This window comes from Ambystoma mexicanum, chromosome 4q (genome assembly GCF_040938575.1).
Source record: "Ambystoma mexicanum isolate Mex_15411 chromosome 4q, UKY_AmexF1_1, whole genome shotgun sequence".
NCBI lineage: Eukaryota > Metazoa > Chordata > Amphibia > Caudata > Ambystomatidae > Ambystoma > Ambystoma mexicanum.
In genome coordinates this window covers 246,835,625-246,854,720 of record NC_090928.1, presented here as the reverse complement: position 1 = coordinate 246,854,720, position 19,096 = coordinate 246,835,625, and the positions used below count along the sequence as shown (strand labels likewise).

Genomic DNA, 19,096 nt, shown 5'->3' with positions numbered 1-19,096 from the left:
TACGGTCGCCTGGTCACAGTTTAGAAAGATGCTTCATGTCAATGTGCAACATTTAACTAAATATAATCTATATGAGAGAAAATTTGCCCTCGCTGGAAGGTATGTGCTGTCGGCAATCAACAGGTAGACTACTATACTGGTATTCAAATGAACACAGCCAAACTAAGTATGGCCTATTAATCCAAAAGTCATATTGTTTGGCGGTTAAAAGAGTACACAGACAAACATGTATTTTGGCCAATACTGGCAATTGCATAGAAACAACATATTAGCTAATTGTAACATGAAATATCACATTTTCAAAACTAAAGTTAGGGCAATATTCACAGGGAACTCCATCACTGAGGGCACTGGGAGATAACCTGTTGCAGAAAAGTAATGCAAGTAGCATTTATCAAAACCGGACACGATTTAGAGCTCACTTTACAGGGAGCTTTCGGGGCTCTCCCCCTCAGGAAAGATTGGGAAGTGATGGATATATATGTAGATTTGAGAAGTAACAGATGGGAAGTTAACAGGATTATGAGACAATGTTGCAGGGAGATGCAGGGGTTCTTGCCCAAAGACATTTTGGGAAATGTGGTGGAAAATATTTTTGACAACTCATTGGGCTAGTAACAATGGCCAGAGGCTGAAAGGATTTTATGGCCACTTTGCAGGGGCGTTTGGTAGATTCTCCCAAAGACATTTTTGGGAACAATCCATTGAAAAGTGATGCATTTCAACACACATTTGGGCATTAACATTGATAAGAATGTTAAAGGATTGGGAGTTGGCTCTATTAGAGACTGTGGGGTAAGAGGATTATTCCCCATAGAGTCTTAAGGAAGTGTAGTATTAAATTACACATTTAACGGTTCATAGTGATTCCCTCAGAAAAAATGGTCGACATGCTAAAGCAACGAATACAGTCGAATGCCAAAGCATCGACAACCTATATTTTATATGCAAAAGTGCAATTCCATCTAAACCAGTCCATCGACAATATACATGTAGCATTTCCATGCATTTTTGTGTAACTTTAAAACGTTACATGGCGCTGCCCAGTGCTGAAATTTCAGCACTGGCCAGCCCCTTGTAATGTTTTAATTTTGTTTTATATTGGAGGGGTTCCCCCCTCAAACCCCCCCAAACCCCATGCCTACCCCCCACTCCCAACCCTAATCCAAGCCCCAACCCTAACCCTAACCCCAACCCTTACACTAACCCCAACCCCAACCCTAACCCTAGCCCCAGCCCTAACCCTAACCCTAACCCTAATTTAACCCTTAAACTAACCCAAGCCCCAACCCTAACCCTAATTTAACCCTTAAACTAACCCAAGCCACAACCCCAACCCTAACACTTACCATTACATGTCGATGGAAGCACCACATTTTTTTCAACAAAATGGCCATTCGATGGATTGGTATTTCGATTAAAGAATTTCGATGGTTTGACATTCGATGGTTTGGGTTTAAATGAAATGACCGGCTACCCATTTAACAGCTCATTCGATAATAACTGGAGTCAGAACTTAGTTAAAAAAATAAGTTTCCACCAGCCAGCTTCCTCATCATTGTCAGTTTGCTCAATGCCCAGTTGAGACATTGTATCTAGTTTCCATTGTGCTCAGTTAACACATCAGGGACAGATACCGTTATAGCTATATGCAACAATGTTCACTATTTTCAGATACACATCGCCTACAGGTTCCATAATGCCCTGTTAGCTCACGATCACCAGTTTCTATTACACCCATTAGTATCATGGGAAGATTTTACTATTCAAAAGTGAGCGCTGTGGGCGGGAAGGTTTGGAATTAATCATAAATTCTGGAATCACTCTTGGCAACTCTCTTTTCATTCAATCATGCCATTACAGAAAATGGAAGGCCATATGCACATCTTGCTTGGTCCTATGCCAAGAGTGGCCGGCCATTCGGAACGTCTAGGTCCCAGAACCTCTAAAAGAGATCGCAAACAACCTGGACCCGTTTCAGCTTCACTGGGCTTCGTCAGCGAGTTGCAGCTTGAGTCTCTATGGACAGCAGGCTCAGGACCCACGTCTGGGCAGAACGGTCCCACTTGGGGTGGCATTAAAACAAAAAAAATATTGATGACTGGAACATTTAGAATTTATTACAACCACTGGCATTGCTGTGGGCTACCCTCCAGACCATTGTTTTTCAGCCTTCCATGCCATTACACAAGGGGGTACACATATCCAAATCAGAAGTGGTCCCACCGCAATAGGGCTAATCCAGCCTGAACTGCTAGGTCACATCTCTTCTGCACCAGACCACAAACAGCCCTGGCATGTTTCCACTTCATTGGGCATTGTCGGAGACATGTAGCTTGAATCTCTAGGCCTAGCAGGTTGGGAGCTTCTATTGGGGCTCACCCTCTGGTTGAAATTAGCTAAACTGAAGGTTGACAGCTGGAAGGTTTAGAATGAATCATAACTAAATAGCACGGCTATCGAAAATTCTCCAGAACATGTTTTGTTCAGCCTACCATGCCATTACAGAAGGTGGAGGGCCATAGACAGCTCAGGTTTGGTTACACCCTAAATGGGCAATTCATTGAAGCCCAAACCGCTAAGTCACATCTATTTGTTCCTTCAAGCAACCCAGACAAGTTTTAACCTCATTGTGCATCGCCAGTGAGGTGTAGCTTTGGACTCTGGGGACATATACCATTTATGCCCAATTAGTGTATGCTGGTTGATTCATTGTACCCCGATTGCAGGTATTGGTCCAATTCCATTCAATCCCAATCAGTACAGCAAGTCCCTATTCCATTATACTCCAAGCACAGCACTGCTAGATTGAATTGGGCCCAATAACGGCATACTTTCCCTGGTTTCCGCAGCCAGATAATCTTACCTCTTGCTCCCAGTAAAGATACGCCACTGCCGATGTACACTGCTACGCTGCTGCCAATATAGTGGATGTGAAGTAGCTGCAACACATGTTGGAGCATCAGTCTCCACACACTTCTGCTGCCAAAGACAGCTCTTTGGAGAGTCTCTGGCATGAAGCATGTGGTGAAGACCCCATCCTCACCATCACATCAGGATATAGCAGGCAGGGTTGGGGGCTGGATCTAGACATGCATGGGGGATGGGCCTGTGAGGCACTTTATTTGCTTTTCCTGTTTCTGCTATGGCACTGGGATGGAGGAGATGCAGGGCTACAATGACAGGTTCTGCATAGATCCACCTAGCCATATCCCAGTCATGATTGTGGGTTGGAGTGCACACAATTAGGGTGGGTTGGTGAGGGGGGACAAATTGAGGGCGACACCTGTGAACCATGGGTGGGTTGACATGTCTGTGACCCATCAACATTCAATCACAAAACAGCACGCATACTGACTTTTCTTTCGTGAATTCGATTCTATTTGAATAATAGTGCAGAGTGCTGGGGATACAGTTTCACTGCTATTAGAAGTTATCATCAAGCCTCGATTTCAAGCTAAATCTAGGTTAGGATACATTGGGCCTTATTACGAGGCTGGCAGCCACGGAATGAACGGTGCCGGAAAGGGACCGGCAACGGTCCTTCCGGGCCGCCACATTAGGAGTTTGCTCGCGGATGGCGGTATGCACGTCTGGGCCAGACCATACGTGCATACCGCCACCTGCGAGCAGACCAGGATGCTAACAATGGATCCGTCATTAACGGATCTGTTAGCATCCTCCCCATTCCCATTGAGCCATATGGGGGCTCGAATGGGCATGGGGATGTACCGGGTCCCGAGAAAAGGGAATTACCGGGCCCGCAATAGTCAGAATGGCCCGGTAATTACCTTTTCTCCGGACCCGGACACGAGTTTGGAGGCAGCCATGCCGCTAAGAACGGCATGGCTACCTCCAAACTCGTAATGAGGCCCATTGTCATTGTATGCATCAGTATCAGGCACAACCATTTTGTCAACGTGGAACGGGTACACATTTCCATCTAATAATTAGCTGTGATGAAGTCCACCTGAGGAACCTTAGTGGGTTGGGCAAGGCGGTTGTGTTCCTCCCCAAGATAGAGGATGATGGGGTTAGGGTGAAATGTGGAGGAAAGCCAGTCATCCTCACCAGGGGGGTAGGGGAGGCGGGGGGGGGGGGGGTGGAAGGGGTCAGTCACAGAAGAAATTCCTATGGGCCCTCTACTCAGGAAAGAGTGCATACAGCACCTGCTAGCAAGCAAGCCCTTAAGTCACAGAGAAAGAAAACAAAAGCACCAATTAATTGGCAGTCAGTTAAGATACTTCAAAGGCCCTGATAGATGCTCACCTTGAGCCCCTAATTCTCGCATGTGATAGATAGCATGTTGCCAGTTCGCATTTTTCAGAAGTTAGTTTCCCTAAATGATACAAACTTATGGACCCATTGTCTACTGGCAGTGTTCCTTCGCAAAGGATGCAAAATTGCAATTTCACAGGGAGCCAGCTTTCTTTTAACATTCAGAAGCGTTAGAGATTGTTCAAGTATTTATCAGTAGCAGGTTCACACTATAGACAAGCATGGGATGTGTGTTCTTCCCATGTAGTGCAATGTAACAGGAAGGGGGAAGTGGATTTCAAGATGGCACACAGACCAAATAAGAGCTTAGATGAACCGGGAAGAGGCAATTCTCAGACTGTCAACAATTTCAAAACACATGTACAGACGCCAGAAGTGCAGAGCCCAAGGAGAGAGAACATAGCCCTTAAAAAACCCAAATACTTTAGTCAGTAAGTGTGGGAGTTTGGATAAGGTTCCAGAGATCAGAGTTAGAAGACAGGTATTACCTGGAGATAGAGGGCTACCCCTGTAAAGAGGGTAGTGTGGTGCTTAAAGGAGAGAAGTAGGTGCCCAGAAGGGTGCAGGCTTTGAAGGCAAGAGTATTACACAGGATGGTTTTAATCACAGGCGAGAAGCAGGCACCCAGACGTGTTAAGCTCTTGAGGGTGACAGCAGTGCAGAGGAAGCTGGTGGGGAAGGAGCAAAGAAAGAATGCAATGGGAACGAAGAACTTGGCAGTGGATCCATAGGGATGAGGGTGTTACTCAGTGACGAAGGTGCCCAGATGGGTGAAAAGCTTAGGGGGAGAATATAGTAAGACAGAGGGTGGTGCTCAGGGGAGTGAATATGATATGGACAGTCACAGCATTGCCCAAACAGGTGAATAGGATTGAGACAGTGATAGCAGTGCCCAAATGGACAAAGAAGGTGGGGATACTGAGAGCAATGTCAACAAGGATGAAGAAGGGGTAGACCAGTGTTTAAAAAGGTGAGGAATGGTGGGAGAGGACAGAGGCTAGGAGTACATCATCAACGGCTGGTTACAGAAGAAGAGAGCCCTGGAAAGAAGCGACTGAACACTTTGAAAGGTACAAATAGCAGGGTGTACCACTGAGGAGTTGGAAAAGCAGCGAGAGAGAGAGAGAGAGAAAGGGAAAAAGAAAGTAGAGAGATGGAGGAGTAGCACCCTGAAAGCACACAACCGCCAGAAGACAGCAAGAGTTAAGAGGAAGTCTGGAGAAGAGAGTGGCAAGAGGTGATTGAGGAGAATAAGTGAGTGGCCAAGGCACTAGTGATAAATGTTTGCAATGCAAAACCACCAAGGAGGCCATAGAGTAGTTGGCCACCCAGTTACCTTGATCGGCTCCCCAGGGCTCTGGGATTGGACACCACCCCGATCAAGGCCCCGTCCCTTTCTTGACACAGGACCCCAATACTGCTACTGTGGTCGACTATCTGGAACATACCTTGGGAAATCTGAAGAACAGAGAGACCACAGGCTAACACGAACAAGGCGAAGAGGAGAAGAAAGAGAAAAGGGAAAGCCACCCCTGGCACAACTAGTGCCAGCAGAGGAGTGGTCAGGTAAGTTCCTGCACTGGGAAAACTAGAGATTATATTAAATTCCAATCAGGGTTTCGCCCTAACCATGGGACAGAGACCGCCCTTCTGGCGGTCCAGGATGATCTACTGGAAGCTGCAGACAGGGGAAGCTCCACTATACTTTTGATGCTTGACCTGTCTGCTGCATTTGATACGATCAACCATAAGATCATCCTTCAAAGAATTGGAAAAATAGGGAGAGCTGCTAAAGTAGTGGTGGACTGGTTTGATTCCTTCTTGCAGGATAGAACCCAACAGGTGACCCTGGGAGCCTTTCTCTAGGAGCTAATACAGCTGAGCTGTGGAGTACCCCAAGGGTCAGCGCTCTCACTTCTGATTTTTTACTTGTATATCCGACCGTTGTTCGATATCTTGAGGAAACACGGCTTATGGTTCCATTCTTAGGTCGACGACACACAGATCTATTTGGAGACAGTCAACCTGCCCGAAGCATTTGAAGGGATTAATAGGTGTATGCAAGATATAAAAAAAATGGATGGCATGTAACCAGCTGCAGCTTAACGCAGCGAAAACAGAGGTGAGATTATTTAGATCAGAGAAAAATAATAGAAGCACAGAACTAAATATAATACCGCAGATTCTGGGTGAAGAGATCCCGTTTGCGGAGAAAGTGAAAAACCTTGGGTGTATATGGCAAGAGAACCTGGCCAGTGAGGCACAGGTAGGGGCTAAAGTAAAAGCTACATACTACTCCTTGCGTATGCTTAGGAACATACTCCCCTTTATAGCACCCCAAGATCACTCTGTGGTTGTAGGAGCACTGGTAAACTCCCACCTTGACTACTGTAATAGTCTGATGATAGGGATTCCAGCGAAACATATGCTGAGACTACAGAGGGCACAGAATGCAGTAGTCAGGCTTATTGCTCATTTAAAGAAAAGCGATCACGTCCCAACATCCCGGAGAGCACTCCACTGGCTCATGGTGGAGGACCGAGTAAAATACAAAGTGGCATGCCTTATGTATAAATGCTACTATAAAATTGCACACAGATACCTGACCACTAGAATCCACCATTATCAACCAACTGGAGACCTCTGGTCAGGAGACAAACGTTTGGTGGATGTTCCACGGACCAAATGCACCTCGAAAGGTGACAGGAGGTTCTCTGTGTCTGGCCCAAAGTTATGGAACCAGTTATCCATTGCTATACGATCATGCATGTCCCTAGAAAGTTTCAGGAAAGAATTGAAAACCTTCCTATTTAAGTGAATCCAACAATAAGGGCAAGTACAGTTCCTCACAGCTAAATGCCGATCTTTAGTTAACAACTGCGCCCGAATGCAGTTCGGTCTGCCTGGTGCGCGTTAGAAATAACCAAATAATTAAAGGCTTTCATTTACTGCCAAAACCAGAGACTTTGTTTAGTGTTGGGCAGCATTTCTGGGAAGACAACTCCCAAACAGAGACTTTTGTTAAGAGTTTTTATTTGGAGCACAATATCGATCCAGGAAAATAACTCCTGGAACCTTAGAAGGATGAAGCAAAGTCACTTTGGACTTGTTTCCTAAACTTTCAGTCAGTCACCACCACATCAGTAATTGTGAGAAACCAAAGGGTGTATGCCTTCCTTCTCGTCCCCGGAGAGCTTGCTCTCTCTCTCTCTCTCTCTCTCTCTCTCTCTCGGGTGGCCAAGGCACGGTCATCGCCTTTACATCCAGACCCTGGGGGTGGACCAGTGTAGGAGGATTACCTGGGTGAGCGGTCTTCAGGGAGTGGAGGTGAAACAAACGATGGTGAAACATAGCATTCCCCCCTTTCCACTACCAATGCCGCATCTGATTTTAAAGGCTTCTCCAATATCCCAACCCCCCCTCTGCACCAACACTGGGCAGAGGAAGAGGGCGACTAAGAGTAAAGAGGCTAACCCTTACATATCTCATTGGACATGTTTCGCTAATCGTGTCAGGCAAAGTCAGGTACTTGACTTTAATCACATACATCTGATTCCCATTAGCTCTCCCCACACGGATAAAATGTGGAACATAGAGACACACTGAGCAAGGTGGAACACGAGAAGGAGCAGATCTTCTGGGGCGAATGTGAACCCACTGGAGCAGAACGACTGATCAAGGGACTTGAGAAAAGGGTAGGGAAACCAAGGAGATCCCTGCAGGAGGTCGTTGCCTCCGAAGAGCTGTGAAAGATACATGGAGAAGCCCAAATCCCCGACAATAAGACTGCATTGTGTTTCCAGGACACCAGCGTCCCTCCCGGGTGAACGACAGAGTTAGGGAGGCGAGGCCAAGCCGGTGGCATTAACCCTGACTCATGAATTAAAGCCGTAAGGACAAGAAAGAAATGAAGACAGCAGGTGAGTTAGCAAACAACATGAAAGGCTGGTGTGTTAAGGAAAGATTGAAGTTGCAACAGTAGATCTCATGACTGAAGGCTGCACGTGTGCTGATGAGACGAGAAGGAAGGCAGACCTGTTGTGAATTTTAAATTACTGATAACTGTGAAGCCGGTGATACAGAGTAGCAGAATGGTCCGGCGACAGGCAATAGCCCACTCGAAAGTCTCCGTTAAATATGTGATATCTTGTTGTAAAGCAGCAAAGTGAACAAACTACTTTAAGAGAAAGATTTCTATGAACATTTGTGCTTCTGGTACTGAACTACCAAGACACTGGGGCAAATAACACAAGTGTGTGAGCTGAAGAGAAAGTCGAAGGGGCCCTGCGGAGGTCTATAGTAAAAGCCTTACACATTTGAACATTTTCAACTTCAGTGAAAGGTCCGATCCAGACTGAGGGAGACCGGAAGTGTGATAAGTTAGGGGAAGGGAACCCCTAACTAATGTGAATAAAGTTTGGGGAACCCCTTTAAGTGCTGTGATTGCCAGGTCTGAGCCTGGCTGAGGGAGACCTGTGTGAACTTTTGTTGAACTGTGAAAGAAAGTTTGAAAGCTGGAATATATCACTTTCACGTTGAAGGCCATGCAGGCCTCGATCCACGTTTTGAACCGACTTTGTTTTGAGAACCTGAGCTAGAGTGAGTTACACTGTTTACAGGGGCCGCCTTACTCGGTGATGTCCAACGTGGGAACGAGAGCTGACTCAGCCACATTGATTCTTTATGTTCTAACACTCCCCACACTTTTTGTATAAGAGATCAGGCAGGCACTTGGTTTCAGTTGTGTCAGTGACATACTTGTGATGGCTGCGGACTCTCAAAGTGGGAAAAAAAAACACAGACAGGTTATCATGCCATGTTCTATCTAGAGAGGGGCTCCTTCTACCTTTTCTTGTATTCATACTTGTGATACCATGCCTTCCTTACATAATCCTGACTTTTATGTTGCACTTTATGCCTACTCGGTTTATTAGTTTGCTTACTCTCTGCAAAGGTTTCCTAATAAATTGCTTTCATCTTGCACAAGTATGTATTGTCAGTTTATCCCAGTCGCAGACATGGCACAGACAATATACAAAAGAACATGCAGAACATGCAGAAAATACCAAACGACTCTCCAGCTAGTGAACATTCCAGCTGACCAGTTAGAAATGGTTTTTACTGGAGCGAAGCATGCACCTGTGGGTGCGCTGCCTCATGTTTTTGCCCCACCCGTAAAGCAGAAGTCCATCAACGCTTTGGCCCATATGGTTTAAGTGGGAAGAACACATGAAGATGCACCTTAAAGCCATCTGAGAAACCAGCGACAACCCCAATCTGTCCCACTGCGCTTCATGCAGGAAAAGGGGTGTACCACATTTGTAATACTTCTAATTTCCATGATCAATCATACTCCGCTTCAGCAGAAATCCTTTTCTCTTACAACAGGTTACAAGTCAATGCCGATTATGAGCGGTACCAACTGAGCGAAGTTTATGATGATGATTCCTACCATGCTTACCTCAGGCGCCTTGCAAACATGTGCACTCCCAATAAGAATGATACAATCTGTGCCCAATGCATCCAGTGTTGACATTGCACAAGGGTGAAGAAACCAATTTTGGGGAAGCAAGCTATCACCCTGTCATGCATCTTACAGCTAGGCAAAGCACACAAACTAATGTGCAGGCTTCTCAAATGAAGGCTGCGCCGAGGACAGACAACATCACTAGCACATCCAGCACCAGTTTGGACTTGCAGTAGAATGGGGGCACCAGCTAACCAGGTGGTTACCAGATGCCTACTTACCTACAATGCCTAGATCTCGCAAGAGGTCTTACAGCACACTGTGAGCTGTGAGAGTCAGAAATAGGAGGTGGACCATGTTGTAATGTTTTCTCAACAAATGCCATTTTATTGTATTCAAAAGGTTGGATAAATGCCTCACTATCCCTACCGTGACAAGATTTTCCCTGCCTAGAATAAACTAAAGGAAGCACTCTAACAAAAGGAGATCTTTCCCTCACACTTATACATATAACAAATGACAAAATGCATTGCAGCTCAAAACACCACAGTCACTCTTCATAACCTGGGCGAACTCCCCTTCCCCACAATTAAATGTCTTTCCTGTTCCCAGTTCAACAAAAGAACACAAGGAAATCCTGGTTTTCAACATAAGTTCCAACACCGTTTTATGCTACTTCAACCTGTCAAGAGAAAGTTCAAACACAGAAAGTATAAGGTTTCTCTCTTCTTCCTTGAACAAGTCCTCAGCTCTTCAGTAATTGTCTTGGTCAGGATGATTTGCCACAACAAATAAGTTCCAAATAAGTATATTTCCTTGTCAACAGCTTTACTCAGCTTGTCTCTTAATACCACAAACATCATAAATTGTCTTTGCCAGAACCACTTTGTAGCACTTCTTCAACTTCTACCTGGTTTACCCCCATGCCAGGCATGTTTCTCCAAAAGGTTTTATACTCCCCTGCCCAAACAAAATTTCACATCAACAGTGCTTTTGTGGTTTAGTTCAACTGACAAGAGATTCACAACAACTTCACAAAATGTAATAAATTGTAGCTTCCGCACTTGCAACAACTGTGCAGGGAAAACAAGGTGCTCTTTAATATTCGGCTACAAATTAGGTAAGTGCAGCCTTTTTGCCACTCTTGTTTCCCCACTATACTACTAACCAATGACTGCCAAGGATAGGGTTTCTTTCTGCTTCTCCCTTGGCTTTGGCAATGTGAGTTTACATGAGCTTTCAGCATATGTTGGACAAAGTGTGGGCAACAAGTCTCCCAGCCCGTGGACCTTTCATTAGCTCCCTTCTGTTGTTGAAAATGTTGACTAAGTTGTGTTTGCCTAGGTTTTTAGTCTCTATTGGCTTAGGCAATGCTTGTAGGGCTTAGCTTGGACAATGCTTGTTGGTTTTAGCTTTTACCAATATCGCCCCCTTGATTTGCTGGGCTTCCCACAGACTCACACTTTTAACATTACAGTCATTTGCCTTGGTTACAATGTGTTGCCTTTCATAAGTTAGAGATTCAAAATCACTTTGGGAATCACTCTCTCCTACGCGGTGTCGCCTTTGCTGCTGTTCAATAGTCGGTATTCAAAATTGTGCTTTAAACTTCTTTTACTCCGTAGTGAGCGTTGCTCATTCGCAGAACGCCTGCCTGAGCCATGCAAGCAGAGTTGGAGCGCTCCAGGGTCACCACAAACCTGTAAACTCAGAGTAAAACAGGTGCCTCCATTCCCCTCGCAGGACTTCTGGTTCTGTGGCTTCTCAGCAAACTGCTTCCTTTAGCCCACCTTCGCCCGCACCACCTGCATTTGGAGCTTCTCTTGCTCCGGAGGTCTTCTGATGCACGCCAGCCACCACAAACATCCTCAAGGCCCTCGGGTGCATGTCAGCCACTTGAGTCAGCCTCCAGGGAAGGAAAGCTTCCCTTGCCTTTGCTTCCCACTGCAAAACGGGTCTCCAACGGGCAAGGCAAGCTTCCCTCCCGCACGCTTCCTGCTGTGCGACCTCTGCCGTTTAGACTTCACAAGATACAGGTACAGACCCTCTCAGGACCGGCAGCTGCAATCTGCCACACAGAGGTCCCTGAGTCTTCTCTCTCCCCCCAGCTTCAGACTGGGATGCCTGCAAAAGTCACACTACTGCTGCTTCTTCTTCTTACTGCTACTACTTCTCTCCTGCTCTCCCTTGGCCTGCACCCGAGGGGCTTTTTAAGTCTCTCAGTCTCCCTCAGGTGTGAGTCATTTGCATTAGAAATGTGACTACTCCTGCAACATTGCACCTCTTCAGCCCTCTTCCTCGTCCCAGTACCTAGGGAATTATGGGACTTGAAGTACCTACTGGAGAAGTTAAACTTTCTTATTTCTGTTGTATTACAATAAGCCATTAGAAGATTGGGGCTTCAGGGAAAGTTGAACAAGGGGGTTTTGCATTCCTCCTGACCCCCCTCCCCCCTCATGTGAGCCTACAGCAGAACACCACCCCCAGGGTCAGCATCAGAAAGTGTCTGCCTTTCCCTGGCCCCATGAGAAGGGTCCCAAGGCCAGGTTTTCTGGGGGAATCATTGCTGATTCATCACAGAGCACGCTCAGGTAGGGATCCATCCTGTGTAATAAGAAACATTCACCTGAAGTTCCCCCTTAAATAATTAAATTAAATGCAACAACATTTTTTATTTTATTATTATTGTGTGGTTTTTAAGACAGGATATTGATAAGGAAAATGGTAATTTATGATAGGTTGCCAATGGAGTCTTGAAATGAATTCGAAAACACTTTTGCCTGCTACACCGCACATGGTTTTCCTTCATATGGCAAGTTTGGACTCCAAATGGCAGTAATGCAGCACACAAAGAAAACTAAATGACTCTGCAGTTCATGCTGTCCTGCAATGTGGCTCTCGATATATGTTTTTCTAACAAAGTAATAATTCAAAGGAAGACCCGACCAGCGAATACATTTGAAAAGCAATCCTGATTATATTACCCGATCTTCTCTCCAAATGCCTGTGTAGATGATCCCATTGGGTGTAATGTGAGTCCCCGTTCCATTTCTCTCCAAAGCTCCAGATGGGGATCTTGTACATTCACCCTCTGCAGAAAAGAAGCAAGAGCGGTCTTGAGATGCCACGTTCTGCAACTGCCTAAATATCCGTTTCTCAGACATTTACGGTCGTGCAAAGAGGCAGTGCAGGAGAACGAGCGACCATTTTGGAGGCTGGCAGGTAGAACAATTCCTTTTATTACTACATCAATCATCATGTAGGTTTTCACTGGATAGGTAAGCAGGAGCAAGCTTCATAAGTAACAATAGCAACATGTCCACATGCAAGCCTGAATATCAGAAATACAGTGGTGGGAATCAGGCCAAAGCATATCATATTCTATACATTCATTCACTTTTAAAGCCATTTCATGTTTCTTAAAAGCACTTAAACCGGTATAAGGGGATGTTTAAAAGCAGAAAAAGGACATGAAGATCTGTTCTTTATTTCTAAATAGTTGGTACATCAGTCATTTGACTTTAGGGCTGAAACTTTCATTGGCCTGATGGAATGTGTCTGGTATCAATGCAATTTTACAATGAATCAAATAAATGAAGAATGAGAGTCAATGTGATCAGCTTTCTATTGCACAGTTAAGCAGACCTTTTGAGGGATGAGGCGGCTGTTTGAGACTTGGATGCATAATAGCTTTAGGATTAATGCACTTTAGCAGAGAATGATAGTATCTCAACAGGAGTCCTATCAATTGCTCTATTGCACACCATCAAAGCGTTGCGCTTTCGGTAATGGCCAGGTCCAACATCAGACACTCCCCAGCAGATTCACTCTTGTTTCCTCTCAATTCCTGATCCTCATCAAAATATACCTATATCCCCTTGTTGCACTAATAAAGTCTTTTGTTTCGCCTTCTACATCTAACTTTGTGAAACACATTTTTATCCGGCTAGACAGCAACCCTGCCTCAGCCCATTTCTCCATTTTACAATGCATGGAAGCCACTGTAATGCAATCCAGCTGGCTTAGGCTAAACCGTGAAAGCAAGCGTCCCCAAAAGGCAGTAACCTCCTCGCAATTAGAGGCAATAAAGGACACACCCCAGGAGGGAATGAGACCACGACCAAGTGTGGGTGAATGTAAAGGGTTTTTATCTAGTCAAATAGGGCATGCAAAGGACTCTGCAAGCTCCGAGAGCACTCTGTCTGACAATAGCAAATACAGTCTTATTTATTACAAAATCACGTCACAAGTGCTACACGCTATAGGGGGCACAGTCTCGGGGATTGGGTGGCGTAGACTAACTATAGGTGAGGCAGTGGAGAACCGCTCCAGGATTGGTGGACATCCACGTGGTGCCAACGTGGGGTGGATGGGTCAGCTGGGCTCATCGGGGTGGAGCTGCCAGGCCAGGCGCGGTCAGTGTCGTTGATTGATGGCTGCACTAACTTTCTGCCCTTGTGGCCACACACAAACACTCATCCTTTAGACGATTCGAGTTGTCCTGTAAATCCTGCAATATGTTACTCTAAGAAGTAATAGGAGACCGGAAAAACACATGCAATGTGAAGCTTCACCAATACATCAGTGCACTGTTACTTTTGCCCTGTTGACCGGGTGTTATAAACCTATGTGTCTGGTCCGAGGGCACAAGGTGAGCTGCCTTGTCAGTCTGTCCTGTTAGATGTGGTGAGGAATAACTTTATGATATGTTAGTCCAGGGTTGAATATATATTCTCCAAGGCCCATTAACTTGGGGTGAGCTGGAGTACTACTGGATCAGTGAAGGTGCACCTTTGGCCCCTTGAGGCAGTGGGGTTTAGGACCAAGTTGTAAATAATGCATATGGGGGAGGAGAATACTTGAAGCGGGTCCAACTGAACGAGGGGAGGTGAGGCGGCGCTGTCCGCGCACCGGCAAGCCCTGGCGGGCCTTGGCAGGAGGAGGGGGGAGAGATGGCCTTGTGGTTATACTCAGTTCTCTGTGCCTGGGCTACACACTATACCATACGAGGGGACGGTCAGTAAAGCTGGTAATATTAGGATGATTACGCATTTCTAGTGTTTATACATTCATGTACTACTTCACGTGTGACTGTGAGGGTCTGGCAGTGTTACATATATCACATGACATTAGTGGAATACATTTTAGAAATTACATAAGACAACAGATGGATAGATAACACATGAGGTAGCATTAGGTTTGGTTGTGTAGTACAGGAGCATAGAAGCAATACGTTAATTTGTGATTGTACTTTTCCATTCTTGTCATAGCAATTAAACGTGTCCCACTATATGACACACAAGTACTCTCAGTAACGCTTTGCTGCCTTCCTTTGTACATTAGCAGCAATCATTAGTTAGCACCAGGTGAGCTGTGTCAAGCCCTTTCATTGTGTCTTCAAGGCACATGGTGTCTTGCGACGGGCTGGGGTCATTGTTGCTTTACCCGTACTATAAAATGTTATCCCTTTCCCAACACCTATGTTATAATTTATACACATTCTGTGAATCGTTAGGCTCGGGTATGCAGTTAACACTTCATTTGGGGAACATGGGCAGGGGTTCATACAAGGAGGGTATTAACACCATATATTTTAAATGTTAGGGGTTAGATGCTGGGTTGAGGCCTGTTCTATTGGGATGGTCTTTGTTATTTTCCAGACTTGAACCGCGAGTCAGGTCACTTCGGGGACAGTGATGTACTGCGGAAGGTAAATGATACAGTGTTTGTTCTGATATTTGCTTGCGTCTGGTTGCTTGTGAGAACAGGCCTCCAGCGGATCTGCCATGGGGTGGAGACACAGGGGGAGTACATGGCTCCCTGGGCACAGTGAGCGGGGGCCAAGCTGCAGCTTTCGCAGGCAGGCTGTCTCATTGGGGTTTTGGTCGCTGCTATCTAAAATGGAGTCTTGAAGCTTCCAAAATGGATTACATGGTCTGTTACAGTACAATTCGATTGGCACTGTGTGTCGATCAGCAGCCACCCTGCCACCTGAACACAGGTGCATGGGGGGGCATCTGACGAGCCACGAACCTCACGCAGGTGGGGTATGTCAGGGAGGGTGTCTCTTAGACCCATCCTCCCATACAACCGTGACAAGACCATAATCTTGATTCTGAAATGTCAAGCCAACATTTGTATTTTACCCTTCCAGCTTTCCTGCTTCTGTACTTTTCCCACACTTTCTAGAGAGATTAAGAATCTCAGCTTCGAATGTCATGATGCACTCTCCCCGACTACCAAGCCAACCTAGTTGTCACTGAGCGTTTCTTCTTCCTGCTATTCAAGATAAAGTGCTACCCTGAAGTCAGCTTTCTCTATAAAAATAACGCTGTCAGGGTCTTTTTATCCAGATTCTGCTGATAATCAGTGCTCATCTTCGACTCCCATGATTGGCCATCACTAGAGTGCCACGTGTACACAACACATTTGTTTGACTCCTTCAGAGACTGCGCAAATGTAACCTTATGTCACCCTCACTCTGTTCCTTTTACCGGCTCCTGGTTGCCAAAAGAGGGCAGTCCAAGCCCCTCTTCATTTTGCACCAAGACGTGTATGAACAATGGAAACATTCCTTATTCACAAATTGGATCATCAAAAAAAGGTTGTATTGGTGGCCCCACTTTCTCCATCCTAGCTATCAAACTCTGGAACCCTCTCCTTTCAACTATCCAGAAGGCAGTCAAGACTAGGCTCTTTCTTCTTTAATCTCAGAGAACTCCCTTATGACGACTTGCTTTACTGGCAAAAGATTCCCTGTGGGTGAACATTGCACTTTATAAGCCTTCAAATATATTAAGAAGTACACATTAAAATCAGTGTGGCACTCAGCACAAAAGGAAGTATAAAAACACACTTTGCATGCACTGCACAAACAGGTTCGGACCGGAACATATAAAAAGCCTGTACCCAAATAAAATGGTGGTCAACAACAGCAAAAGGCAATGTGTTACGTAACTGTAACCAGCAATGTGTGTACTATATAAAGCAGATGTTTTGGTCAAGCTTGTTGAAAAAAAGTGGATTGTAAAATCACATTTGGTCCATAAAATCGGTCAAAACTGCAGAGTATCTCCACCTTCCCCAAACAATTGGCCCACACCTCCACGTTGAACTAACCCTTTAACCATTGCCCTATACCATTATAGGACAGTCCACGCCTCTGCACCAAACGTCACAGTTCAACGTTTTAGTCCTGTGTGTTCAATTTCTTTTTGGCACGACTACCAAACAAAACGGGTACACTCAGAAAAAGTGCCTTTCTAAATGGATAATCAAAACATAAACGGGAATTAATGGTTGGCTTGACACCATCACAGTGTCAGGGTTGAGGAGCAATCCTGTGTGCACTGTGACAAAGTCCCCTGCCTGGAAATCACCAGGGCATTGTCTCAGGCGGCAGGGAGCCACCCTGGGTCAGTGGACGTTGGGCCATTGGGGAGAATTCCCTGGCCACTTTGCTCTGGTCTCCGGCACATGGCAGGAGACAGTCACATTGCCTGACAACAGGTCATTCATAAGGGTTTATTTCCACCTAACCCCACTGGCTCATTAGGTCAAAAAAGCTCTAATTCAGACTCGTCTTCCACTTGGTGAAACGATGACTTCTCTAAAACAGAGCGTAAAGTTTGCTCTAGATATATCCAAATCTCCAATACTGAGAAGGAAGGTTTTCCCTTGTAGGGGGAGCCTTTCAGTGTTATTAACGAATCTTGCGAGCACAGTGCTATTAGCGTTGTCAATTCACCCAGTATATCAAAGTGATTTTGGTTTAAGGTCTGTGGTGCCGATGACGAACACAACAGTCCTGCGGATTCAATGTTTCGAACCACGAATTCTTTAAAACGGAAAAGCTGACATGGAAAACATTGCAACAACTCCAATGTACCCCAGCAATAGAATGTTATGCTGGGGAAACAAAGTATAATGGTCCACGAGCACATAGTTGTAAAACTGAAACAATATAGAAAGCTCACACAGGGGTTTTCCAATCAGTAAGGTCAGAACAGCAAACCTAAAATCCAAGATGGCAGACACGCGAGATATTGGTTTATTCCAATCCCGGTACTGAGCCCAAAACAGCCCCAAGTTCACTCAGGGAAGCTAGGGGTAAAAGGAGCAGATACTGGAGTAACGAAAGACGGTCGAGAGGTGGGGCACTGGAGAGCCGGGGGAGGTGATAACATCATGAGTTGAGTGTGAGAGAAGACCATCCGGATTACTATTATTTCTCCTAGGGAGACCCCCCCCAGTTTGTATTTAAACTGTTACATAATAGTACAATATCCCCAAATGAAAATAAAAGCACAACAATAGTTGGTATGGGCTTCCATCTTGTTCCGAGATTCCCTAAGTGAAATGTGGGACCTTTCCCAGATGCCACTGTGCTGCCTATGGAACAGTGACAGAGATATGCAGTGCATCTCTGGGGCAGGACTCTTAACGAAAGGAAAAAGTAGACAGCCAAAAAAAAGCTCAAATCCACAGAAATGATATGGTATAGCAGAGTCCATACAACACAACAACCATGAATGTGAAGAAACAAAAAGAGTTGTGACACAAGTTGCTTCCTAACGGTCACCATTATAAATGGAGATTTTGACACCTGAGATCAAGGGCATGAGCGGCAGCCATGTTAGCTTGAGATCCAATGCAGCCAATAAACTACATAAAAATGAAAAATTATGAAAGACAAACAACATTTTCAAAAAGGTACATAAACTTGCAATGCCAGATGTCTGCAATCACAAACATTGCACAATGTGGACACGATGGCAAAGGAGTGAGTGCTATAACCAGGTTTGTGATAATGAACACAACAGATACAGAAGGAATGTCTAAGGTTCACTTAAAGGATACAGACTGGTAGTTGCAAAGGATACACTCGATGTCTTCTCCCATCTACTGTTGTCAGAGGTAGAACGTAGTGTCTCAAGAGAATCCTTCTAACTAATGTCACTCTCTGACTAGTAAAAACCCACAGTCAAAGAGAGCTATTAGTGAGAAGGGCAGGAGTGGACCAAGATTCCCCAGGCTGTTGATAGAGAGTGGACTAATTAGAAGGATATTGTTACAAAAGGACAGTAAGAACCTATGTTAAATACACTAACCTGGATGTAGAGCCACAGGTAAATCCCAATAATGTCCGATGAATCCAAGGAGAAAACAACGACAAGGAAAGGGTAGTGAGGAATCTAACCCGGGCGGAACGAGGGCCGCACTAGAATCGGGTTGGTGCACACAGGTAAGCGTCCAAAGTTCTGTGCACTTTGTAGTAGGAGGAAAAGAAAATCTTGTTCCAGGAAGACAAACCCTTTACAATAGTTGAAGGTCCAGTTGAGTCCTGATCAG

The 19,096-nt window shown here is 45.3% G+C and overlaps 1 protein-coding gene across 2 annotated transcripts in view; it reads right to left on the bottom strand.

Moving 5' to 3' along the window:
• The window catches only part of MORN2 (MORN repeat containing 2), a 110,868-nt gene that overhangs the window by 52,127 nt on the left and 39,645 nt on the right, over window positions 1-19,096 (bottom strand). The window contains exon 3 of one of the 2 annotated variants that reach the window (XM_069607795.1): window positions 12,730-12,836. The exons of the other annotated variant lie outside the window; for it this stretch is intronic. Coding sequence (XP_069463896.1) covers window positions 12,730-12,836 — 107 coding nt within the window. The remainder of the gene's footprint in view (window positions 1-12,729; window positions 12,837-19,096) is intronic. 2 annotated transcript variants of the gene reach the window in all.